This window comes from Zingiber officinale, chromosome 11A (genome assembly GCF_018446385.1).
Source record: "Zingiber officinale cultivar Zhangliang chromosome 11A, Zo_v1.1, whole genome shotgun sequence".
NCBI classification, from domain to species: Eukaryota; Viridiplantae; Streptophyta; class Magnoliopsida; order Zingiberales; family Zingiberaceae; genus Zingiber; species Zingiber officinale.
The window spans coordinates 96,257,396-96,283,099 of NC_056006.1; the positions used below are offsets into that span (position 1 = coordinate 96,257,396).

The 25,704-nt window shown below is 39.8% G+C and overlaps 3 protein-coding genes and 1 long non-coding RNA gene across 8 annotated transcripts; all 4 read right to left on the reverse strand.

Moving 5' to 3' along the window:
* Positions 1 to 343: 343 nt before the first annotated feature.
* On the reverse strand, positions 344 to 3,915 carry LOC122031042. Of its 3 annotated transcripts, none has more exons than XR_006125713.1 (4): positions 2,954 to 3,915; positions 2,767 to 2,855; positions 817 to 2,563; positions 344 to 568 (listed from the first exon to the last, which is right to left on the reverse strand). It is a non-coding gene; the product is annotated as an uncharacterized LOC122031042 (long non-coding RNA). The 3 variants fall into 3 exon arrangements; XR_006125712.1 differs by having other exon boundaries at positions 817 to 1,027; positions 1,461 to 2,855; XR_006125711.1 differs by having other exon boundaries at positions 817 to 2,855.
* A 257-nt stretch (positions 3,916 to 4,172) lies between these two features.
* On the reverse strand, positions 4,173 to 5,851 carry LOC122031041 (PLASMODESMATA CALLOSE-BINDING PROTEIN 3-like). 2 transcript variants are annotated; one of them, XM_042590093.1, is made up of 4 exons: positions 5,464 to 5,851; positions 4,931 to 5,362; positions 4,805 to 4,835; positions 4,173 to 4,716 (listed from the first exon to the last, which is right to left on the reverse strand). In XM_042590093.1, the coding sequence occupies exons 1-4, from the start codon at positions 5,510 to 5,512 to the stop codon at positions 4,515 to 4,517; spliced, it is 714 nt and encodes a 237-aa protein (XP_042446027.1). In that variant the 5' UTR covers positions 5,513 to 5,851; the 3' UTR covers positions 4,173 to 4,514. The 2 variants fall into 2 exon arrangements, with proteins under 2 accessions (XP_042446027.1, XP_042446026.1); XM_042590092.1 differs by having other exon boundaries at positions 4,173 to 4,719; positions 5,464 to 5,803.
* Positions 5,852 to 6,275: 424 nt separating this feature from the next.
* On the reverse strand, positions 6,276 to 14,764 carry LOC122031039 (auxin response factor 3-like). 2 transcript variants are annotated; one of them, XM_042590087.1, is made up of 10 exons: positions 13,302 to 14,764; positions 13,156 to 13,212; positions 12,886 to 13,074; positions 12,575 to 12,659; positions 12,104 to 12,194; positions 11,846 to 12,010; positions 9,995 to 10,114; positions 9,844 to 9,919; positions 7,685 to 7,847; positions 6,276 to 7,592 (listed from the first exon to the last, which is right to left on the reverse strand). In XM_042590087.1, exons 1-10 carry the CDS (start codon positions 13,611 to 13,613, stop codon positions 6,652 to 6,654), a joined length of 2,199 nt encoding a protein of 732 aa, XP_042446021.1. In that variant the 5' UTR covers positions 13,614 to 14,764; the 3' UTR covers positions 6,276 to 6,651. The 2 variants fall into 2 exon arrangements, with proteins under 2 accessions (XP_042446021.1, XP_042446022.1); XM_042590088.1 differs by having other exon boundaries at positions 12,886 to 13,059; positions 13,302 to 14,760.
* A 6,859-nt stretch (positions 14,765 to 21,623) lies between these two features.
* Positions 21,624 to 25,173, reverse strand: LOC122031037 (receptor-like protein kinase HSL1). The gene is made up of 2 exons (XM_042590085.1): positions 22,201 to 25,173; positions 21,624 to 22,131 (listed from the first exon to the last, which is right to left on the reverse strand). Exons 1-2 carry the CDS (start codon positions 24,794 to 24,796, stop codon positions 21,782 to 21,784), a joined length of 2,946 nt encoding a protein of 981 aa, XP_042446019.1. The 5' UTR covers positions 24,797 to 25,173; the 3' UTR covers positions 21,624 to 21,781.
* Positions 25,174 to 25,704: the final 531 nt, after the last annotated feature.

Below are 25,704 nucleotides of genomic sequence, written 5' to 3' on the forward strand. Positions count from 1 at the left end.
TAGACTGTCTGTTATTCCTGACATTTGTATGATGTCATTATAAAACATCTATACTAACTTCAAAAGTGTCTTAATTCTAGAGATATACTAATAATCGAAAATGTCAGGAAAGATAATTTATAAGGTCATTTTAAATTGTCGCTTTAACTAATATATAGTAACATTATTAAATATCAGTTATAATAATTTATAAAGATATTAAAAATGATCACTAATATTTATTCAAAATATATAATTTCAATTCAAAATTTACACATCATCACAATTCACTCATCACATAGAAAAGAAAAATTTACATCCAATTCATCCACCACATCATCACCATTCATCACAATTTATCACATCCATCACATGTAATTTTTATTCATCCAATAATCATTTGAGTCAAATTTACAAATGCAATACAAATGTAAAAGTATTGACTCCAACACTAGCTAAATACTAATAAAATGAACTCAAAACATTAAGTTTTAGAACAAACAAAGTCTTGTAAAATAAAAACTCTAACTAATTTAATATGAATCATCTTCAACCATCATATTATAAGCAAAATCCAAGTACTTGTCACCTACAAATACAATGCATTTATTTGTGTAAGTAAAATAAACAATGAAAATATAAAATTAATAAAAATAATTTAAAAGATTAAATATCATACCAAACGAGAAATAGATGAAGTATCATTTCATATGCACCAATTGTAGTTTTATCTTATTGTCAATTGCAAATACATTTCATATTTGTTTAAAATTTTAATAACATGATAAATATAATATAAAAACTTAATAATATTTCACTAAAAAATTAAAATCATACCAGATGAAAAGACCAAACTATCATTCCTCCAAGTGCATCCTCCAGATGATAAGTCCAAGCTATCATATTTGCTTTTCTAGTTAAATGATGGTAGAGGATTGACATTCTCACAAAAAACCTTGAGATATATTTCTAGTTAAGTGATTGTCGAGTAGATTGTGATCAATCCCAGTGAAAGTGTACCTAATTTTCATAGTGTTCAATTTTCATTCTGTAGCAACAACAAGTGTTTTAGTAATCTTTGTCAAAATTAAATGTTAATGGAATATTGATAGTAAAAGATAATAAGGCATCAATAAGAACAAACTCATGACTTAATATACAATATCTTATATAATCAATATTCACATTTCACTATGTGTTACCATGTCATGGTTGTGCCAGCAGAAATATTGATGCTACTATTTTAGAATTCCACAACATCTTCCCATTGTGATATTTGTCCAACAAATATGGGCCCGAATTTAAGTTGTAAAAGCATGCATTGATTTGCAAATAAGACGTTGCTATAAGAATGTTATCAATGTGATGCATCTTAAGCCTAATAGTTATGTACTATCTACCACCTTATCATCTCCGACCAAGTTTTATAAATCTTAATGAGAAATAATCTAAAGAATTGCAAGAGTTGATAGATAGCGCACCAATTTTTGAACATCTGCTGAAGGATCTTGAGCAAGATGAAATAGGCCTTGAAAGTACTTGTCCATGGACATAAACAAAGCTTGAAAAAATGATTCAAACTAGATTATGGAAACTTCAACTAAGTCCAGCATTGAAGAACAAGTATGACATTGTATTTCACTTAGTGTAGGCATGGCTATAATAAACTGATTCATAGAACCCAATGATAGTTTCCTCAATATAGCATGTGGAGACTGAAAAAATTGTGCGAGAGATGAGAAATGAACAAATTTTCAATTGTTGTCCTAGTTATTGTTACTCATAAACACCTACAAAGCACTTCCAGGGAGGTAAACAAATCCCAATTTTCTTATAGTGCACAGGCAAGAAAATTGGGATTTCACTACAAAGATAAACAAAGGCAAACAATCATTTATATAGATAGTAATAATTATAAACAAGAGCAAACAAAGGCAATAAAAACAAAAAAAAAAAAGCAAACAAAGGCTATATATATATAGCCTTTGTTTGCTCTGCGCATCATTTATCTAATAATGACACAAGCATGACTAAATAACCAATGACATAGAAAGATGACCTAGTTAAATGGAATCATTGCACCTAGTCTTCAATAATCTCCTAAGTTCCAACAACTCTTCCCATATAGAGGACGAGAATAATCATGTAGAATTAACACTTGAGTTTACTTTTTTTAGTACCAGGATATCCTTAAATAGTGTCTAAAAAATGCATACTATTTGATCGAGGAGGTGGTCCAACAACCAAAACTTCAGATAGAAAATCATACTGAATTAATGGATGCATCAACCTTGTAGCAATGTCAGGGTATCCTTTAGCAGTGATTATAATTGATTGGTTTGGTCGAAAAACCGGTCTTCTACTAATTGTTGAAATATAGCATCATACTCAATTAAATAATATTAGTGGAATTGAGAGGATTTATCACCATAATTTGTAAAATGTCTCAGTTTGCCTTCTCTACTATGATGATATATCTCACATCATAATTAAGGACAAATATGTTCAATGCATAAAGGTCTCCGGTTATAGCATAGCCAACTTGTCCAAGCATAGAACAATCAACATTCTATTCACCAAGCTCCTATAAACATACAATAAATCAACAATCAAGTAGTTTGGATAAATCAAAAGAAAGGGAAAAAGACAACACTCATATTCCAATGTTCATTTAATAAGTGAATAGCATTCACATAAAAGGTGAATGCTACGTCATATATGACACAAGTAATATAAACTTGAAATATAAATCTGGATCACTTAAAACAAAAAGTTCCAGAGTTGCACCTCTAATAGGAATCTCCCAACAATTGTAACTTTGCTAGAAGCCATGATACCTAGACTATGTCGAGTGCACTGGAGCAATGCAACAACATCTGCAACAATTATTTGAGAAAGTTGAGCAACTAGGCGCAAAGTAAACTTAGATTATAGTTAATACTCAATACCAATATGAATGATAGAACATGGTGACCTTGTACTGCTCTGTTGACTTGATCCTAAGATGTGAAATAGCCAGGCGAGTCACAAAGAAGCTTATAGAAAAGTTTTCGTTGCGTGACAAGCTTCCCCTCCCCGACAATGCGGAAGCACATCGCCATGACCATCTATACTGCAGAGAAACTCAACAAGAACAAGAAATTCATGCTATGTGTAGAGTGCGAGATATTGGGAGTTAATTACATAAACTATATCTCTTGTGAAAGGTTTTGCATCCTGTGCTCTCATGAAAGATCTTGTGCAAACAGAGTGCGATAGAATAGATTGATGAGACCTCACTCAAGAACCCCTTGATGGAACCCGTTGTCATTAGATTTGTTGTTAATCTATCACGTCAGATGGGATTATTAGTGAGCAAACTGTGATCCCAAATCACTCAAAATAAATGACGTATAGCTACAACAAACACGATGAACCCCTAATAATGAAACTGCGGTTTAATTATAATATCAAGGAATGGATCCAAAATCAAATGGAAAACCCTAAACCCTTCACAAGCTTGCAAATCGAGAAAGAGGCACACCAATGCCAGATTTGATACGACTGGGTTGGGAGCGGTGAGGGGTTTCAGGAAATTGAGGATAGCGACTTCGATTAGTGCTCTCACCTCAGATGATTGCAAGGAAAACCTAGATTCACCGTTCGAGAAACACATATAGAAGGATAAAGATCGAAGAAAAAGCATCAAAATGTTGAAGAAGAAGAAGAAGAAGAAGAAGACAAGCGAGGTATTCAATCTAAAGACCATGCACAGAGTGAGGATTTTTGCAGACCAAATGCGCTGATCGATGAAGAAGCGCGATGATTTCAAGAGATCCTGCTCCATTTTCCACTTGAACTGGTAGGAGAAGTAATTAGCAGGCGATTTGAGCTCTCCAGAGTCGCTTCTTGCGGTGATGAGAAGAGGAAAGGAACGATAGTGGAAAGAGAAGTCTAGGTCAGTGAAAATAAATAGGTTGGATTAAATTGTAATGACATTTATAAATATTATCACGATAGATGATCTAATAAAATATTTTATTTTTATAATAATCTATTTTTAATGAGTGTCATTAAAAAATATTTTTAATTAAGTGTCACTAAGAAAATGTCATAATAGACATTATTTATAGTAATGTGCATTTATCAACATTTCTACTTTTTTTTTTTTATCGGCTAGTCATCTATTCGTCGTCGGGATGAGATCAAATATGTATCTTTTAAATAAAGAAATAATACGTGTTTCTTGAAATGCAATGTGTTGGCAAAGAGCTGGAGTAAATTTGTCAAAAGGTACTAGAGTATGTATTTTAGACCGAATAAAACAAATTGTCCTAAAAGTTTTCCCGGCACTGCTGATGGCTTTGCAAGGAATTGCTTCCCCATCTTTGCCGACTCTACAGAATAAGAATTTTCAAGTGCATTCATTCCCTTCAATTTGGGGTTTAATTCTCCTTAATTCTGCATCTTTTGCGTGGGAATCCGCATGGTGGTTGCTGCTCCAAGCAATCACCATCAACCTAATCAATTTGAACCTCACTGAAGACTTCGCGCGTCTAGTTGCTGACAGATAAATCGCCGAGCAGCACCAGGAGACACACCAGGGATATCCAAAGTTGCACGCTGTTCAAGATCGAGGCGGAGTCGCTTTCTTCCGTAGATGGAGGAACAGATGATCCATAAACGTCTGATCCCGAGGGAGAAGGATAAGTTGCGGGAGAAGGGTAAGTTGTGTTGACGACTGGCGATGGGCTCGTGCTGCTGTCAAGGGAAGTCAACTCCTTTTACAACTTAAAATGAACTCTTTAATTAGCTCTATGGAGTTTAATTTACAATTGGGACGTACCTGGTCGACGGATAATGGCATGTCGAAGTACCTGCGAGATTGAAGTTTCAGACAGGGAATGCATCCGATGAACATATAGGTTTATAATTTGGCAGCTTATAATCAATCTTATGCACCACTACTCACTCGGATCCGCATTGACAATGCTAGCTGTTCCTCCAAAATCGCAACTGGTAGGAACCGGATTCCTCTGGTAGTAATCGTTGAACGCATAGGAAGCATGGTCACGCAGGGTATCAGGATCGAAGCAGCTCCCACCTTTCTGAATCGCTGAACAATCTGCCCCTCCATATCCACAGGCGTAGTCCAGAGCCACCTGCAGCGCCGTCTGCGACGCAGTTTGGCTAGCCACGCACCAGTTTTGCCCCGACGGAGTCATCATTGCCGGTGTCGAGAACGGGTTCGTGATCGGCGTTGGAGTGACCGGAGATGATATCGTCGGAAATGGATTGTAGACAGGGGTTGTCGTCGTAGTAGGGGGCGTTATGGTAGGATTGATCACTGGAACTGTGGTTATCGGTGTCACAACATCCATTTCTGCTTCTTTTGCAAGTAGTGCTGCAGAGTGAATTAACATATATGTATATTGTATGGGTTAAGAACTAAAAATTTCTACAAATTACTGAGAAAAGAAAGGGGAAATTGCTGAAACTGATCACCGGAGCAGGAGAGAAATAATCCCAGTAGAATGATCACGCGCATCTTCATAATTATAACTCGGCTCGATCTCTTCTGCCTTTGGGAAGAGTGTTTAACAGGTGACTACTTAAGCTGTGAAAAAGGAATCATCTACCGTCCTTGATAAAAATATATAGCAGGACAGGATAGGAGCTTCCTTGGTGCATCAGTTTAAGGAGAATAAGAGGAAACTTAAGAGGGGAGAATGGGAATGTTGGACGAGCACGCAAGAGGTGGAGAAAAGGTTGGAGATCTGGGAATTAAAGCAACGGATGAATGAATGAAGGAATGAAATACATCGACGATACAACTTAATCAAATACGCTCTAGAATCTAGATCATGCTCAACATGAGCTAGCAAAATCTATTCTAGCCCGGACTAGATAATGAGTCAAGCCAAATGGCAGGGGATGCTCAGCTTGAATACCTTGGACGACACGAATTTTAAGGGTTCATGTAATTGATGTAAAGGCTGCCTAAACTTAAGCTTTATGCTTGTGAAGGGAGGGCACTTTTGCTGTTGCAAGGGACTGACTCTTGCACTTTAGAGATCTCTCTTTTTGGAGTCTAATATTTGGATTGGATATCATGTTTGTTTACTTTTGCAGTTTAAATTTCCTTCCTTGCTTCAGGTGGAGACAACGTATCAATGGCACTGAATGCTGACGCAAGTTTAAGATTGAATATATGAAAGCTCATGAAAGGATGAAGCATGAGTTTGTAAAGAGGAACATCAGCGCATGAACTACTCAGTATTAGTAAGCTAATAAAACTCAAAACAAAAAAAAATCAATTCAGCAACTCTCAAAGGTAGAAATTAATTTAACACACGGTATGATCATACATAAACATCAGAAGAGGAAGCAGCTGAATAGGAATAAACAAGTAAATAGAAGAGTACTGATAATAATGATGCAACATAGCATCTGTTTATGTTGTCATAATTTGTAACACCTTTGAAATGATCCACAAGTTCATAACCATCCAACATAAGATCATTTCCTCAGCATCACGGTTGTCACTTGAAGGATTGCATAAATATTTCAAGATTTCTTCATGGATAAATCTTCAGGACAAACGGATATGAGCAGCCTTTTATGCATTATTGAAGCATCATCACTAGCATTGGTAGATAAATGGCGTTCTTATGCAAGTTACTAATTTCCATCCTAAAATGGAGCTGCACATAAAGCATACAGGGAACTTGCTTCAATGCAACTGCACCCAACAGGCTTAGCAGGCATTGGTGAAGCTGAGAAGCCAACATCAAGATTCCCTGCGGTTGAACTTGGGGAGACCGGTAGAGGTTTCTCGGGTAGAGGTTTCTCGAGTAAATTTCGTTCAGGAATCCTTTCGACCAAAGGAAATCCAAAAAGCCTACAACCATTGTGGCTGTCATCCTGCTCCTTTTCTTTGTGCAACTTACCATCGATGACAGGATCATGGATTTTGACCAACTTGTACTGTGGATTGGCAAAATGATAACCCAGTGTCGGAGGCCAGAATCCGAAGGTTCCTTCTTTTTTACGCAATGCTTCTGCACCATTTGTCTTTGGAAAGAGCAGATTGCCACCGTGCCTGTCTGGACTTGGAATAGACCGATGTAGCGGAGACTTTGAACTTGCTTCTTGAAACATTAGGACTGATGATGGAGAAGATGCCTGAATTAATGGCAAAGATGGTTGCACTATTGTACCATTCCCCACGGATGAAGGTAAATTTTTCCGAGCATGAGATCCTTGAACACTATCGAATCCCACACCACTCCTAGCATGAGCATCTGAGTGAGCTCCAAGAAATGGTGGGATTTTCGACAAAACTTCTTGACCTTGCAAGACCCCTAGGAACCCAGCCGGTTCCCTAAAGCCTGTGTAGTTGAAGGAAAAATCAGAACCTCCATGTGGGATTCTGATCCTCCCTTCAGAAACAGATTCACTTGCTATGCATCCGTTTGCATCACTTGAATGACCCATAACTTCAGAATGTTTAATATTTCCGATATGAGCATCTAACCCAAAATCATTGGAAGTTTTGAGTCTCATCAATTCTTGACCTTGCAAGACCTTGTGGAAGCTTGCAAATTCCCTCAAATCCAGACACCCATTTCCATCTACAGGAAATTGGAGATGAAAATTTTAAACAACATAATAAATGTTTTCTTGTACTTTAGAACATAACTTCTGCAGAACAAGAAACACCTACTCAGAATTGGATAATCCATATTGACAGGGGGAAGACAAAGTTTCGCCTTCTTGCAACCTGTTGCCGACAGGGTACTGGAGCCTATAATAGAACCAGTTGATTCAATTTCCCATGGAGAAATTCGATTTTGTCTTTTAGTATCTACATCATCATCCCAGTTAACCTTCAAAGAGTAAGCACATTTTCAATCAGAATTATAAACAACAATTGAATGAAATGAAGATGATCAATAAAGAGAAGGTGAACTTTCAACCATCTTTTTAAGTACTACAAATAAAATGGATATCCACAAATGCTTACAGAAGTACAGGATCATGCAAATCCAAATAAAGATGATAAGAATCTATAGATTGAAAAAAAAAATGTAATATCAACAGGTGTCAAGTAATGATTCTCCCTAGGTCTAATCCAAGAAGCATTATGGGTCAGTTATTCAGTTGGTTGCCACCTTTCATTTTGTCAAACAAAATTCTGCCTCATGGTTGCCTATAAATTTCTCACTTTAGACTTTTTGAACTAGTGTAGATATGCGATGAGAAAAATACATCCTCCTTTTGTTCTCACAAGCAAAGCGGACTGCTTTATTATTTTTGCTAGCAAACAGTCAGTCCATATTGCATTTTCTACAGCAATCCTACTGCATCTCCGATGCATGGTTGCTGGAGTAAGTTAGTAAAATTGTAATCACTCTATGACTCAGGCCGGAGGAATTTCTTTCTCTAGTAAAGTGTATGAAATTAAGGTTTGCCTGACCAAATTGGTATGTTGAAAAGCACACATAATTGACAAAGGCTACACTCGTCTCTATGGTCTTGACTGAAACAGAAAACAGATTCTAATGATGATCTTGTGACACTTTGCAGTATATGCTACTGTCAAATTGATATCAACAGTGTGTTTCAAATAGGAGTTTACAAGAATTATACATGAGGAAAGCAACAACCAAATTTTGTTGTGGGAAGGATGCATTGGGGACTTGTAGAAATCTGTGGGGGAAGTGAGTCAACTGACAACATAATTTAAGAACCAACCACCACCTAGATCATGTTTTTGTAAATTCAATGATGCAATAACGGGGTTAAGGATTTGGTTAGTCGTCCGCGCTAATGACATAAATGTATAATTTGATTAGTTTATTGCATAATACTATGTATGTATTACTTCTAAAGTAATGAAGGTGCTCAACAAATAATAAATTATCTTGATTGTATTTTACCTTATTGTAAAATATTAAACTTTTACATAAGTTTACAAAGAAAAAAAACCCATAAAACCAAAAAAAAACCAGAAATTATGGGAATTCTTTATAAAATTGACTTCCAGTTCAGGGAATTTTTTTATGCCCCACATGAGATCTGATCGATTAGGATTTTCTTAATCGAGATTGTGCCCATGCTTAGCACTAGTTATTGAAAGATGGAGGTTTCACAAGTATTATCAAGTATAATTCTTTGGCTGGGTCTGAGCTGCAAATGTAGGTAATTTTCTGACATATAATATCAAGTGTAGATGGCCATTTAGCACAAGGGAAACTGAGTTCTATAAAATTAGCGATCTGTGAATTTTTAATATTGTAAGTTGTAACACTAGATAAAGGAGGTAGGATTAAGTTAGTTTGAACCAATAGCTGCAAGATGTGACGATAGTGACAAAAGAAATTCATTTCATTTCTACAATCAACTAGGGAATTGTTGAGTATTAAATTTAACATTTGAAAATATAGATTATTAAAAGATATTTAGTTAAAAGCTATAGAAGTCTTACTGGGAGACTGCACATTTCAAAAGATTAAATTACAAATTACAAGGAAATGACTCATGTATGCTTATACATTAACACTCCTCCCCATGTGAGCAGGTGATTTGGAAACTAATCTGGTCTAGTGTAACTTGGATACTTTTTCCTGTAGACTCATTGAGAAGCTACAAGAAAGGCCTAAGTTCATGCTTTTTATGACCATGAGGAAGCTCATTGACATCCTTAACTAATTTCTTGCAATATGAGACCTTGCACAGTTGCACCCACATTTCATTGGGAACATATAAATTACTATACTCACAGTATAATTTACAAAAATACAAAATAATATAAATAGTTGAAATCAGAGCATGAGAGAACTTTCTACTATCAGAAGAAACATAAAATGTGCATGAGCATACCGACAGACATTTCCACTTTGAACCAGGCCATCTTTGAGGGTCAATGTCGCTGATTCCAGTTATCAGCACTATAGGTCTGTAGAAGAAAAGGATAGATTTTCAAAACAATCAATTTATCATTCGACAATAATTGGAGAGTTGTGCATCAAACCTTCTTTCTGAGGCATCATCATTTTCATAAAGCATTTTAAAACTCATTCCTACACAAAGGGAACTATCCAAGCTTTTTATGAATTTCCAATATGGAATTACAAACTCCGACGTGCTTGCCCTGTGATATATAAATTTAACTTTAGAAACCTTGGTTCACTACCATTAGTATTTAACATTTTCAATATCAAAACAGAAACAGAGAGTGTATTTGGAGACACAAAAATATGAATCAAAATGCAAATGCAAACTGCATACACATAAATGAAGTTAGATAAGATAAAAACATTGGATGATTCTTTAAAGAAAAGCCAAAAAACAGTACTAGCTATGGGATTGAGATATCCTTGTCATTTTGGTTATATAAATTACACATTTCTACCATCAAACAGTGATTAACAATGGTAATTATCTTTAAAACACATTCAAAACTACCCTTGCCATAATACACAAACACTGGATGAATACTAATATAAGGATATAGGGAAAGAAGACAAATAGCTAGGAAAAGACAGGATATAGGGAAAAAATAAATTTTGATTCCTTACAAGGAAAGAAAGAGGGAGGAAAATTTAAATTTATAAATTTGGTTATTTAAAAAGTAATAATAATTTAGCAGCTTTAAAGAAAATTGAGCATTATTTTGACAAAATTTTCAAGACAAAATGATGCACCTATTGCTTTTCCCCAAACCATATTGAAGCAATGTGTACACGTAGGGGAAACATTTTCACTAGTGTTTCCTTTAGTCTCACTTAAAAAGGTGTCAGAGGGTCGTATCTATGCACAGATCCGATAGGCCCATTTTATTTCCATGTCGTATCAAGTTCAACGATATAGACAAAACAGGCAAGCACAACCTCTTTGTCCATCTATCTCCGCATCAGCCCAAGACCAAGCGCAACAACTTTCTTCCTTCTCACTTAGTGGTGTCAATGAGTCAAGTCTATGCACAAGCACGATGGACCTGTTCTATTTCCATGTCATCTTTAGAGTGGCACAAGAAAAAGGCATGTCATGTCAAACACCACCTCTTTGTCCATTTAACCCCATTCAGATCAAGCCCGATCCCATTCACCTTGGGCCCATGCTACCTGAGTCTACACCTATAGACCCAGTTTAATTAAAAAAAATAAAAACTCTTTTAGAAAAATGAAATTTAGAAGAACTGAAGAAGAAAAACCTAAAACATAATATTATAATTTTATTATAATATTTAATATTTATAATAATTAATATAAATTGATATCTAAATAATCAAATATGACTTCAAGCCGATTCGAGCCCGTGGATCAGGATCAATTGGTATGTGGTTGGCAATAGCATAGCCTAGGTCATTTGCATCATGCCAAACACAACCTAGGTCAGGTAGTTATATTGGATGTTGTCTTAAGCATTATTTGTCGTGTCCCACTCAATAAGAAAAAAATGTTGCTCAACTAGATAAGGCTAAACAATGATCCAAATTACTCAAAATCAACTTTAATGATAGTAGACTAATCTAAATGTTATAAAATATCTCAATCAAAGTGGGACTGAATTTGAAATGCTACAAAAGTAACCAAGCTTTAGAAAAAACAAAAATATTAATACTAGATCATAACTCTATTCAGCTATCACAACACAAACCAACATGGCACGAGTAGCTTTTAATTGTATAATTTAAAGTACAATGCTTCGGTGCATGAATATTTCATGTTATATTTGCACCTCACTCCAACCTATGAAATTATATGCATATGTACGTTTCTTGTGTATCACATTTTCATGGGAAAAAGCTTTTAGCATGTCCTGTTGTTCATGCATGAGTAAAAATTGCAGAAAATATAATTCCACTGTCAACCTAAGTTACCTTGGGTTATAATTTATATGAAAAACTTTTTTCATAGATACAGCACTAGCAACAACAGCCAATGTAGCTAATGCAGCATCATAATTTTGTTGCTCAGGAACTGGAATACTGCCTTTGGACTGAGCTGCTCTCCTAACACCCAATCTGAGCACACCGTCATCACCTCTATAAGCATTAAAAGGAAAAAAAGAAAATTCAGTTCTATAAAGTAGGATCGGGTACATGTTCATAAAATTGCAATATTCTGATAATAACTACCGAAGAAAGAGGACTGCATCCCCTGAAATAAGCTTCTTCCTATTGACAAAAGCACTCCATCCAGTTGTAAGAAGGTGTCTACGTGGTTGGCCTAAATTTTAAATATATGAAGCAACCTTCAGCATGTTATATAATGTCCAAGTTAAAATTTGATGACTCACTAAAAAATCTAAAATCAAATACCTGATGTGTTACTGATATTACAATTAATGCAAACTAATTCTTAAGATAAAGGTGCACTGAATAGTTCTAGGGAGTGCTAGCTTTTAGAGGCACATTTTTTAGATTTGTCTTTATGGATTTAGAGGCTTTCTTATTTTTATAGGCTTTAGAGACAAATAAGTATGTCTTTCTTTCTTTTATTTTTCTTTTTTTTTTTGGTTGGGAATCGCATGTCGAACAAGTAAGATTTAGGGATAAATAAGTATGTCATTAAATATTACTTATGGTGTAGTGAATTGGCCATGATACCTCTGTAGATATGGCGAAACCGCCACTCTGTTCCATGCAAATCTTTGGCAGTAAGCTCCTGCGAAGGTCGCTGCTGATTGTAGTCCTATTTTGAAGAGTAGGCGCAGCAAAGTCATAAGGTTGATGTAATAGTTTTTCATATCAAGAGGTAGGCACAGCAGAAAGCACTATATTAGAAAGTTAGGACTCTAAATAAAGACATTCAACCGAGAAACCAAAAAGAGAACAAATTCAATATGTCTAATTACAGTGGAGTATGGAAGCAAACACCAAGAAACTAAAAATGGAATAAATTCAAGATGTCTAATTACCAGCGGAGGAAAACAGTCCTCAGCGGCTCGACGAGGGACAGAGAATCCACCATGGGTACTGGTGTCAGAGGCAGTCAGTGTCTTGCAGAACATATGGGGCTTGGATGACCTGCTCACGGATTCAGTATCCTCTTCTCCTTCATTCCCGCCCTTGTTCACCCCTCCTTTCAATTCCTGAGACGAAATTGGCTAACCAACATCGAAACTGAAAGCAAAACGATGATGCTACACTTACAAAAACAGTGTCCAAACAGGTATGAGGAGACTAACCTCGCTTTCGGGGACAAGAGAGAGCCGGGCGTAAACTTCGTCTGTACCCGCATCAGCCTGCGCACAAGGTATAGAGGTATAGTGTAACCCAAAAAAAACTCATCTTTTAAACCCTAGAACAGAAAGCAGAGGGCTGTAGGGCAAACATGGAGATTAACATCGACCACACGGCAGAACACATGAGGCGGCACATCGAAGCGGCAGGCTCCTCGTCTCCCACCGTCGCAATCAGCGCTACTGAACCCCAGGTGCTCCAGATGTCCCTGCGGCAAGTACATCACCAAGCTCCCCCTTTTAGGCAGCCATATCCGAGGCCCCGCGCACGCGTGCCAGAGCTCTAGGCACACCGACACCGCCTGAAGCCTGTCCGGCGCAACCACAGTCGAAGCACCCAGCCCGGTTGAGTGCTCAGGCTCCTCTTCCTCCTCCTCCTCTATAGTATTCAGATCGATGCCCATGCTGTCCGAACTTAGTGAAACAAAAAGCGAGAACCAAACTGTGCAAACGAGGGACAGTGGAAGGTAAAAGGACCCGAGTGCGATGCGGATTACGGAGGGAGCAGCGAGGACATAGGAATGATGTAGAGACGCATGATGGGGGTGGATGAAAGGCTCGTGCGAGGTGTACCTAAGGCTTGAAGAAGACGAGCGTTGGAGTCGATAGACGAACAGGCGCAGCAGCACAGAGCAAACGAACAGCAAGCCGTAGAAGCAGCAGATAGTATAAATGCTAAAAGACCAAAAACTTTAGCTTTTCTTTCTCACACTTTCCTCCTACTCCCCCCTCTTCCTCGGGGCTCCCTAAACATACATACATAAGCTTTGCCAAAAGGAAACAAGTCAAAAGCGACTCCCCCAACCATGCCCCCACCGTACTCCCCCCGTAACTCTCTCTCTCCTCTCGCCATCTTTAATCCATCTTCACCCGGTGTAGGACTGCTTCCTGTTTGCGCTGCGTTAACGGCTGGATGGCGCTGCCCCTTACACTGGCTCCGAGCCAATGCCTGAATCAGATGGGAAACAGTGAGTGTGAGCGAAGAGGGCGGAGGGCTCCCATCAGGAGGTCTTCCCTTTCTCCTCGCTTTTATCGGTGGAACTGTGCTGATATTGCAGGCAGCTGCGGCAGAGTGGGGTCAGGCCAGAGATTGGGATGGCAGCAGCAGCAGCAGCGCTGCCGGGGGGCGCTTTTATTCGGCTTCACTGCCCTGTTCTGCTCCGCTGCCGCGAGAGCGACCTCTTATGCATTTACTCATCTCATTTTTCGCATTAAAAAGTTCTCCTTTCCCCTCTCTCTCTATGGTACATCAGGCGACAAGACGTAGGAGCCCTTCTGCTTTCCCCGGGTGCTGTGTGCATTATTATTTTGCTCGACGCCCGCCTCCATCCGCCCACCCTCTGCTTTACCGTGCACAGCAAAACTCGTAGAGTTCTCTCTCGTTGGCCCCTCTCCTCTCCTCCCAGAATTGTTTGGACGTGGATGAATCACGTCTCTCGCACTCACTCACCCTCTGCTGCTGTCCTGCTCCTGCGCTGCTGCTGCTGGGCGAGAGGGACCAGCTCAGGCTCAGCTGTGGATCTGCCTGTGCGAGGATAAGACTACTGCTCTAATTGGTCGGCATGCTTGGGATTTTAACACGCTGGGCCGCCCCCATGTGGCGTGCGACCTCCTCGTCGAGACAACCACGGAAAAAAAAAAGGATTTTGGAAGAAAAGCCCATCGCAAAAGCAGCTTCCAAGTGGAAAACTTTACATCGCTTGACGCATGATTCCTCCTTGCAGTGGTTAGAGCCAAGCCACCGCTGCGCGCTGCTGTCTGCATCTACCGCGCACGCTGCTGTCGATAAGGTTAACAGATTGTGTACTGAAAATTCTCCAACTTTAACAATTATGCTGATCATGGAATTACTGAAAATAAATAAATAAAAACTAATCAAATATGCTCTAAGGCCTAAGCTCAGAAATAACTTCTTTGGCAAGATTTCAGGTACATAAAATTATTCCTCCAAATAACTACAGTCGTGCTGGTCCCCGAGCACAGAGGCTCACGTGGTGGGGCAGCCAGCGGAGGCCTATGGAGGGTGGGGAACCAGAAATTTAAGTACATCGCTCTCAACCTCTCGGACCACACTAATCAGTGCAGTGCAGGCGCGCAGTGTGCTCCTCCTCCATACAAAGCTATGCGTATTGCTTTTGTAACGTTAAGGTTGGTGGCATCCCACGGCACGAAGCAAAGGACCCCCCGGATAAACCGGTGTGCGCTGGCTTTTCTGACACAAAAGCCCTTTGCTAAATTTTACATCAAAATCTATTGTAGCTCCATATGCTAATTAAAGATGATGCCAGATCAACTGAATAGGCGCGTGATTGCGATTTCAATCTTTAATCGGGGTTAATAGAGAATCGATCATTGGGTCAGATTCGGACCTGACACGTTGTCAGGTCCAAGCCCACCCCAATGGATGAGCTCTGGGGCGTGGCACAATGATTTGGTGATCTACAAGAACGACACTCGCACGCTTATGTAGGTCCACACAACACGGTCTACGTCCGGTCGCTATCAGCAAGTTGCTATTTTAACCTTTTCGAAATCTGCTCCATCTACGTTCGACGCTAAATTCTTTTTTTCACCCTGGGGTTGCTTGGACAGTCTATTTGCACAGGAGGAAATAATAATTTTTTTATTTATTTTTATTTGCTCGCAACAGATTGATTTTTTTACGGAAAGAAAATTGAAATATAAGTGGCCGTGGCATGAATAAGAGTGCATAAAGGGATGGGAGGAGCGGAATTGTCATCCCATCCTTATTTTCATTTCATTCCTTAATTATGTTTTTTTTTATCCTCACCCAATCCTTGATTCTAGAAAAAAAAATTCAACTACTTTCATAAATATATTAATACCAAAAACGAATGATATATAATAATATTAATTAAATTATATATAATAACTTTAATAATTCATTATCTAATAAATATAAAATATCAAAAAACCATCATCATCATCAAGATTGATGTACTCATATCTGTCCTAATTTAATTGTGAGGATTTGAATAATCTCCAAACTTAAATCTATAATAGAAATTTTAGATATTTTCAGGGAACTCCAAATCCTGGTTCGTTTGGGTTCGACTCGAATGAGACTTCTTAAACCGGAGAAAGAGAGAGGTAATCCCGTGAAGAGGCAAGAGAATGACAAATGAGAGCAGTGTGTCTGTTAATAGTGAGTCACAACAAGTCAACAACACGTCTTTTAACAAGACATGCCTCTTTTGCTTTCTCTCCTGCTGTGTTTGTAGAGGCTGAAAAAAAAATTATTGAAAAAATAAATTAATGATTATGCTAATCTCAAATATCTTTGACGGTCTATTTTTAGATTACGATTTATAATCAATTGTAAAGGTATTAAAGAGGGGAAAATAATTTCCGAATATGTGTCCGTCCTGTTGTAGTGGAAAAAGAAAAAGGTATTAAAGAGGGGAAAATAATTTCCGAATATGTGTCCGTCCTGTTGTAGTGGAAAAAGAAAAAGGTATTAAAGAGGGGAAAATAATTTCCGAATATGTGTCCGTCCTGTTGTAGTGGAAAAAGAAAAATAATTTTGTAAGTAGATGGAACAAGGAATTTGTAATTGCATCATGTCTGAAAATGTAGAGCTGGAAAGTTGAGATGTGACAATTTTACTGATCGGACGTGGGCTTTATTCTGTTATGTAAAATAAACAGTGTCAATATTGGATCAGGGAAGGGGTCTTGATATTAGTATTTAAATATTCAAGTTAGTCGGAATGTGAAGAAAAGCGGAGCAACAACAAAATTCTAGAATAATACGTATTTCCGTCGATGATGAATTTCCTTTATATAAAGTCCTGGTGGATAATGCGCATATTTCTCGAGATATGAGCATGTTCTTCCATGTTCCCATGAAAGGTCTTGTAAGGAAAGTATTTCTGATACCATATCTTAATAGGACATGTATATCTTTGACCCAACAGTAGAAATTTCTACGTACGATCAGACTATCAATCATGCCTTGTGTCAGCGGTACTATCTCCTAAAAAGATGTCGGGAGATACTACATTGATCCCGTTACTTGGCCGAGCGGGATAACTGCTCGACCGGGACTCCGCTCCGTCTATGGACAAGTCCTGCTGCTGGGCCGAGCGGAGTAACTGTTCGGTCAGGACTCCTCCGCTTTATCGACCTCTCCCATTTAGATCAGCTACGCAGTCTCTCTAGGTATTTTACTGCTCTGTATTGAGCGTCAACTATCTTGCGTATTGTCCCGAGTCGGAATAGAAGTTGACTCGGGCCCACCTCTTGCTGGTCGGTACCGAACTACTCGATCAATCATTGTAATTGTCTTTTATTTAGCCTTTTTATATTCAAATATTGATCACTTAATTTTAATCTCCATCTGAATAATTAATCTCGTATCACGTAGACTTTTCTCCATCACTGTATCACTCTCCATTATTTGTTACTATAATATATGTTTCTTACTTAATATATTAATTAATTTGTTTAAATAGATAAGGATAATGATCGGGTAAAAATCACAATGCACCAAATTAATAGAAATACCGTGTTGGCACTCTTTTTCTCGCATAACTCTCTCTTAAAACATAAGTACCCCTTATCTTAAAAATACCTTTGCATTCAATACTACTTTAAAAATTAGCTACTAGCTTTTTGTAAAAGCTAACTAATGGATATTACATGTTAGAAAAGTTATATACTAATTTTACGTATTTAATCATGATTAAATTATATTTATTTAAAAGATAATAATTGTCATGAAATCTCATCATTTAATGTACTCATTAGAATGTTGTTTAATTAGATTATTATTTAGAAAATTAAAATAATATAAAATCATCATTATAGAAACTAACTACTAACTTCTACAATTATAAAAGTTATAACATATAGTAACTAGCAGTCTAACTATTACACATTATAGAAGTTAATATCTAATTTCTATAATTATGGAAGCTAACAATCTAGTTTTTAGATGGTCGAATAATTAGATAATGTATTGTAAAGACTAGTGACTAGTTAATTATAAAAACGAGTTGCTAACTTCTAATAACTGAATTATCAAATAATTAAAATTATTTTAGATATATCATTCTAAAAGGATACATACGGACGTTCATTTAACTTTAATAAAAAATAGACATAAATTACAGATGCTCATTGATTCATTCAAGTTGGTATCTACCTTCGTAGTTACTCTAACAAATTTTAAAGTAAATTTCTAACCTAAGTAAAATATCTCAAAATAAACTGAATCCGTCTATGTCAATCTAAGAAGCCATCATGCTTCTCTACTAGTACTCTTAGGGAGAAGGGCATTTACTCTTCAAGTTCTATCTTAAGCTCTTCCTTGAGGACCATGACTTTTTTTTTCTTAGAATCCCTAGGCAGAGAACTCTCGGCCATGGCAACTTGTGGTTGCTCTTTCTTTTAATTGTAGCACCCAGGGTCCCGCTGATAAAAATCAAGACTGATCTCCCTGTAGAAGGCCGGGGGAAACTCCTCGAGCTACTTTCTTTTAGATCCTCGATCGGAAATATTTGTTGGATCTTTGGAAACTTCAGGCATCTTGTGCGATCGGGAAACGGTGGTTTGTTCTGCTGAAGCTGCGCGACTTTTGGCTTCTTTGAATAGATCGTATTCTCTGGCGGTCATGGTCACGTTGATTTTGCCAGTCTCATTCATCTTCACGTTCCAAAACAGGTAATGTGTTCCCACAGACGGCGCCAAATTGATCCCGTCCGGAATCTGAGTCAAATGGAGGTCGGTTGTGCTGTTGTTGACGTTGATGGAAGGCGATGGAGACTTCCTACGAGTACAGTACTTCACGAGTGGGTTCCTCGGGCTGCTGACGAGGGGCGGTGACTAGGATGACGAAGCGAGAGTTCCCTACGCACACTCAGACGAACCCCCTCCACGTTAGGAACCAAGAACCAAGGAAAAAGTCCCCGGAGCAAACCCTCCGACGCTCAAGTCAGGTATTTTTTTTTCCTATAAGAGCAGTAAAAATGTAGAAAGTAGAAGACAGATGCGAAAATGTGAGTGTGTGTACCTGCACTATGGAGATGACACCCCTTTTTATATGACCATGTGTACTTAGGGCTTCTGGCAAGTGTCAAGAAATGTCGGGTGTCAGACCAAGTCTGGCGATGGGTGACACTTGACATCCTCTTATAGATCGGAGGAAGGTTCTGTTACCAGCTGGTCACAGACCGTTGGAATATACCCTGACACACAACAGATATTTTTTGACAGGTGGTTATGATTCTCGGACTCTATTGTCGTTTTCATTTATCGGGCATGAACAAGAGAACTCCTGACAACTAGCACTCGACGAGCCTGACCGGGGTGCATCTGAGTAGTCCGTTATATCTCGACCAGGCACATCAAGTTCTTATATATAAGTTTGCTATGAGAAAACCCGACCGGTAGAGATGGTTCCTTCTCCTTCTTCCTTGTTCCTTGTGCTACTAGTCTGACTTCTCAACCTGGGCATCTTGACCGATCAACCTATCTAAATTCTCGACCTGGGCTTCTCGCCCGAGTAACCTGTCTGAATTCCCGACCTGGGCCTCTCGCCCGAGTAACATGTCTGAATTCCATACCTGGGCATCCTGACCTAACATCCTTTCTGAACTCTTGACCGGACCCCTCATCCGAGTAACCTGTCTGAATTCCCAACCTGGGCCTCTCACCTGAGTAACCTATCTGAATTCTTGACCTGGGCCTCTTGCCCGAGTAACCTGTCTGAATTCCAGACCTGGGCATCCCGACCGAACATCCTTTCCGAACTCTTGACCTCGGCCCCTCGTCTGAACATCGTTTCTGAACTCTTGACCTGGGCCCCTCGTCCGAATAACCTGTCTGAATTCCCGACCTGAGCCTCTTGCCCGAGTAACCTGTCTGAATTCCAGACCCAAGCCTCCCGACCGAGTGTTAGCTGGGTAACGGTTTTTAAAATTACAGCACCTTTGTGGGGTGATATATATCTTCTCGACTTCTGACTGTCACGTTCTCTTGACTTTTGACTGTCACGTCCCTTTGACTTATAACTGTCACGTCCTCTTGACTTCTGACTATCACATCCCCTTAATTACATCTTACCATTATGCACTCTATCAGTATTAAAGACGGGAAAACAATTTTCCCTATGAATATGTGTCTGTCCTGTTGTTGCGAGAAAAAGACAAGACGGGAAAACAATTTTCCCTATGAATATGTGTCTGTCCTGTTGTTGCGAGAAAAAGACAATTCTCTAAGTGCGTGGAACAGGGACTTTGTAATCGTATCTCTCCATTATTTGTTACCGTAATTTATGTTTCTTACTTTTTTTTTTCGTGGTGATGTTATTTCTTAATATATTAATCAATTTGTTTAAATAGATAAGGATCATGATTAGGGATGGCAATGGGGCGGAGCAGGGGCAGGTTTGTCATTCCCATTTCCGTCTTGTTATCATTTTTTCAGGTTCGAGAATTCCCCGAACCCAAACCCACGAGGATCAAATCCTCATCCCCGCCCCATCCTCGGATCATTCTCAAATTTAATTTATATTATTAGTATTATTATTTAATAATAATTATTAATGATAATATTAATATTAATATCAATATTAATAATATTATTATTAATAATATTTTTAAAAATTTTAATATTAATATTAACACTATTATTAATATTTTTTAAAAAAATCATATTATTATTTATTAATATTAATAATAATAATATTCGGGGTGAGTTCGAGGATGGGGATAATATTCTCATACCCGTCCCGAATCCACCCCATCTCCGAAAAAATAGGGATCACCATCCCCATTTCAAATTTTTCCCACAAGACTCCAAACCCACATAGAAAATTACCATCCCTAATCATAATCGGGTAAAAATCACAATGCTATCACGTAGACACTCTTTTTCTCACATAAGCACTCTCTTAAAACATTAGTAACCCTTATCTTAAAAATACCTTTGCATTCAATATTACTTTAAAAATTAGCTAGTAACTTTTACAACGCTTAAAAGCAAACTAATGGAGATTACATGTTATAAAAGTTATGTACTAATTTTTACATATTTAATCATGCTTAAATTATATTTATTTAAAATGTAATAAATATCATAAAATCTCATTTAGTTTACTCATTAAAATATTATTTAACTAAATTATCATATAAAAAATTAAAATAATATAAAATCATCATTATAAAAACTAACTACTAGCTTCTATAATTATAAAAACTATAACATGTAGCAACTAACAGCCTAACTATTACATGTTGGTGTAGAAACTAACCTCTAATTTCTATAGTTATAGAAGCTGATAATTTAGTTTTTATATGGTCAAATAATTAGATAATGTAATCTAAAAGTTAGATGTTAATTTTTATAATTATAAAAATTAGTTGCGAGCTTCTTAATAACTGAATGATCAAATAATTAAAATAATTATAACTAATAAATTGAACATGTCCTTTCATAAGATTTCATATAAAAGTAAACGCAGGGTACAGTACAACTGCAGAAACATCGACAGCATCATCCTATACATTACCTAACTCGATATGATAGCTGTCTAAAAAGATTGCATTGCATCAAACTTGCTTCGGGTCCTTTATCGACGGCTTAAGCATGTTGTCATGCGCCACCTCGAGGAGCTTCTTCACCACAGTCCTCATGGATGGGCGATTGGCCGGAAGACAGTCGGTGCAGAGGAGGCCGATGTTGAGGACCTTGCGGATCTCTTCCTTGAAACAAAGATCGAGCCTCTGATCGATCACGTTATCCACTCCTTTCTGCTCTATCACGCAGCTCACCCACTTGACCAAATCCTTCTCTCCGAACTCAGGATCCACCGGAACTCTTCCAGTTACCAGCTCAAGAATAACCACGCCGAAGCTATATATGTCACTCTTTTCAGTAACCCGCAGCGTGTACGCATACTCTGCACGACAGAAGCAGAGTCGTTGCAGTGGAACAAAGAATTAAAACAGAGCAGTGGAAATGGCCAAACCTGGAGCGATGTAGCCGCAGGAGCCGGCGACGATTGACATGGACTGTCGTCCTTTTTCAATGGCCTTCGCGAGGCCGAAGTCTGAAACTTTGGCGCCAAACTCCGCATCTAACAATATATTGTTGGACTTGACGTCTCGGTGAACGATGGGTGGAACACAGTCGTGGTGCAGGTAGGCAAGCCCCTCCGCCGCATCCATGGCGATCTTCAGCCTCGTCGGCCACTCCAGCTGGGCTCCTTTGCTACCGTGGAGTTTGTCTCCTAAGCTCCCGTTTGGCATGTACTCGTAGACAAGGAGCTTGCAGTCGTTGTGCGTGACGCAGCACCATAGCTTCACGATGTTCTTGTGCCTTACCTTCCCCAAGGTTGCCACCTCTGCTTCGAAGCCATCCCCGAATCCCTCGTGAACGCAGCCTTTTTTCGAGGCGCCCCAGAGTTTTTTCACTGCGACCGTGTCGCCGTTCTCGAGCACGACCCTGTAGACCTTGCCGGAGGCTCCGGTTCCTATCACGTTGTCTTCGTCGAGGCAATTCAAGATTTCATTCTCACTGAGTACAAGCTTATGGAAGGAAGTGAGCTTCAATTTTAGTCTGTCTACTGCTGGAAGTGCCAGATTCGGGTTCCTGTTCCTCCAATAGAAACAAACTGCCACAAGAACTAGCACGAGGGCTAAGAGTACAATCAACGATCGAAGAAGCCACATGATAATTTCACGTTCCGGATTCCTTTCGCCTTTCACACGAGGACAAAGGCCAGTGATCAAGTCCCCGCATAGGCCGGGATTGCCTAAGAAGCTGTTCTGATAAGCCTGTGCTGCAAGCAGAGGAGGAAGGCGGCCGGAGAACTGGTTGTTGGATAGGTTGAATTGAATGAGTTTTAGATTTTGCAACTCCATTGGAATCTCTCCGTTGAGTTCATTCCCTGAGAGATCGAGATAGTTGAGCACCGGGAGATCTCCAATCTCCGACGGAATGCTACCAGATAACTCATTATCGGCGAGGTTCAGCTGGCTAAGTTTCTTCCATGATTGGACACCCCTGAGGAGCTCACCGGAGAGGGAATTGTTGTGGAGATCTAACTCTCCGAGCTTAGAGAGTTTCCGCATGCTAACCGGCAGAGATCCTGAGAGGCGGTTGTTGGCTGCCGAGAACTCGTACATGTTAGACAGAGTTCCGATTTCCTCCGGAATAGGACCACTAAATTGGTTGTCGGAGAGTAGAAGCATGGATAGATTAGCCGCAGTGGATATAGCTGGCGAGATGCTGCCAAAAAAGGAATTACCGGATAACTCGAGCAGCCACAAGTGAGGCAGTCCCCAAAAGGAGTACGGGACCTCGCCGGAAAGACAATTGTTAGGGAGTCGTGCGCGAGTCAGTGTCCTACACCTGCCAAGATTCTCCGGCAACCTACCTGAAAATGAATTATTTAGCAAGAGAAGCTCCCTCAGAGCCCCGCCGTCACATAAACCGACGGGAATTTCGCCGGAGAGAAAGTTGTCGGAGAGATCAAGAAAGCTAAGAGGACAGTTCTTGCCAAAATTAGCCGGAAGAGAGCCGGTGAGGCGGTTGGAGAATAACCGGAGGTCGAAAAGATTTTTGCACCGGGAAATAGTCAGAGGGATCTGCCCTACTAGATTATTCTCGTAAAGCTGCAAATTTTCAATGTTTGGAGCGAGGAAAACGTCATCGGGGATGCTCCCGGAGAGGTGGTTCATGGAAGCGTCGAGGAACCGGAGTTGGGTAAGGTTGGAGAAGCCTACGGGAAATGGACCGGAAAGCGAATTAGAGTAGAGCTCAATTTGGACCACCGACGACAACCCAGCGAGAGATTCGGGAATACTGCCGGTGAGGGAATTATAGGCGAGGTCGAGATTCATTAGGGAGGAAAGGCGGCCGAGGTCTGGCGGAATGCGGCCGATGAGGTTACAGCCGGCGAGCCAGAGCACGCGAAGCTGCGTGAGGTTAGCAAAGGCGGACGGAACCGGAGACGGAGCGAAGTCGTTGTAAGAGAGATTAAGCTCGCTTAGAGAAGACAAATTGGCTAAGAACGAAGGCAGCGAACCGGTGAGCTGGTTCCCCACCAAGGAGAGCGATTGGAGGCGCGGGAAATTTCCAAAAGACGCCGGCACTTCGCCGGAGAAATTGTTCTGCGTCAATTCCAGGTGCAAGAGGTCGGTGAGCTGCGAAGGAAGCGAAGCCGGGAGCGGGCCGACGAGCAGATTCTGCGAGAGGTCGAGATGGGTAAGGGCGGAGCAGCCTCGGAGCGCGGAAGCGGACAACGAGGAGTTGATTCCATTGTTGGAAAAGGAGAGAAAGGTGAGATGAGGAAGGCTGCAGAGCGCAGAAGGGAAGGGACCTGAGAGAGCGAAGCCGGATAGGTCGACGGCCGTGACGGAGGCGGCGGCGCCGCAGGTTACCCCGGTCCAGTTGCAGGGGTTGGAGTCCGCAGGGTTCCAGTTGGACAGGACATTGTAGGGGTCAGAGAGGAAGCTCTTAGCGAAGAGAAGGGAGAGGCCTTCTTGGTTGAGGGAGAAAGAGAGGTGTGGAATAAAGAAGATGAAGAAGAAGAACAGAGGAAGCATGGAAGAAGAACGCATGCTGCAGCGTTGCACAAACTGAACCGACTATTTGGCACTTGTGTCCGTTTTCATTAGGGAGTGTTAAAGAGGGAGGGGAAAGCATTGGAAAGGGACTGAGTGCAACAGTTGGTTGGAGCCAGGAGGCTTTTAATTCAGTTGCCTTTTCTCAATGCAATGCATGTTTGCAGCCTGATTTAATACGGTGAAATGAGTAAAGAGAAGGAAAAGTTGGCGTTTCCGAGATTGCACAAGAACCCGAGGAGATTGCACAAGAACCTTTAGGAAGGGTTTGCGTAGAAGTTTCATGTGGGCTTGTGTCTATCTGGTGGACGATTCTGTTCTCCGGACAATTTGCTCGCAACGTGGTGGTGAAGTGATTCTGCTCATACATCATACATGATGTAGTGCAGGGGCTCGAAGAATATGAGCAAGCAGAGTTTTTATGCATGGTTCCTGAACCGGTCTCTTTCGAATCCAGCATCCCGCCAAGCAGAGTTTTTATGCTGGACAGAGCCAATTGGCAGTGGAACGAAGAACTGCTGCTCGCCTGCTCTCGTGGATCCAACTCCCGACACGAATCTCTTTCCGATTGGAGTTGATCGATCGCTGCTCTATCTGTCAGAAAAAGGCTGAAAAAACTTCCCACACCACACTTTTTATAAAGCGAAAAAACAAAAGAGTGAAGTCCGTGCCATCGATATTGAACTGGAATCTGCTGCTCTCTGTTTCTGTTAGTTTCAGATGCATCAAATAAAGAGCATTAGGAAGGGTTGCCACATGAATTGTGCTGCGCGGGGAGTCATGGATTGCACTGCATGCAAAGCAACGAAAAGGGGAGATGGAGACGAGGATAAGACAGATTGCAGGAGACATTGACGTGGGCCGGTGGGGGTTGGAGAGGGAGAAGAAAGACAGTAAGCTCGTTT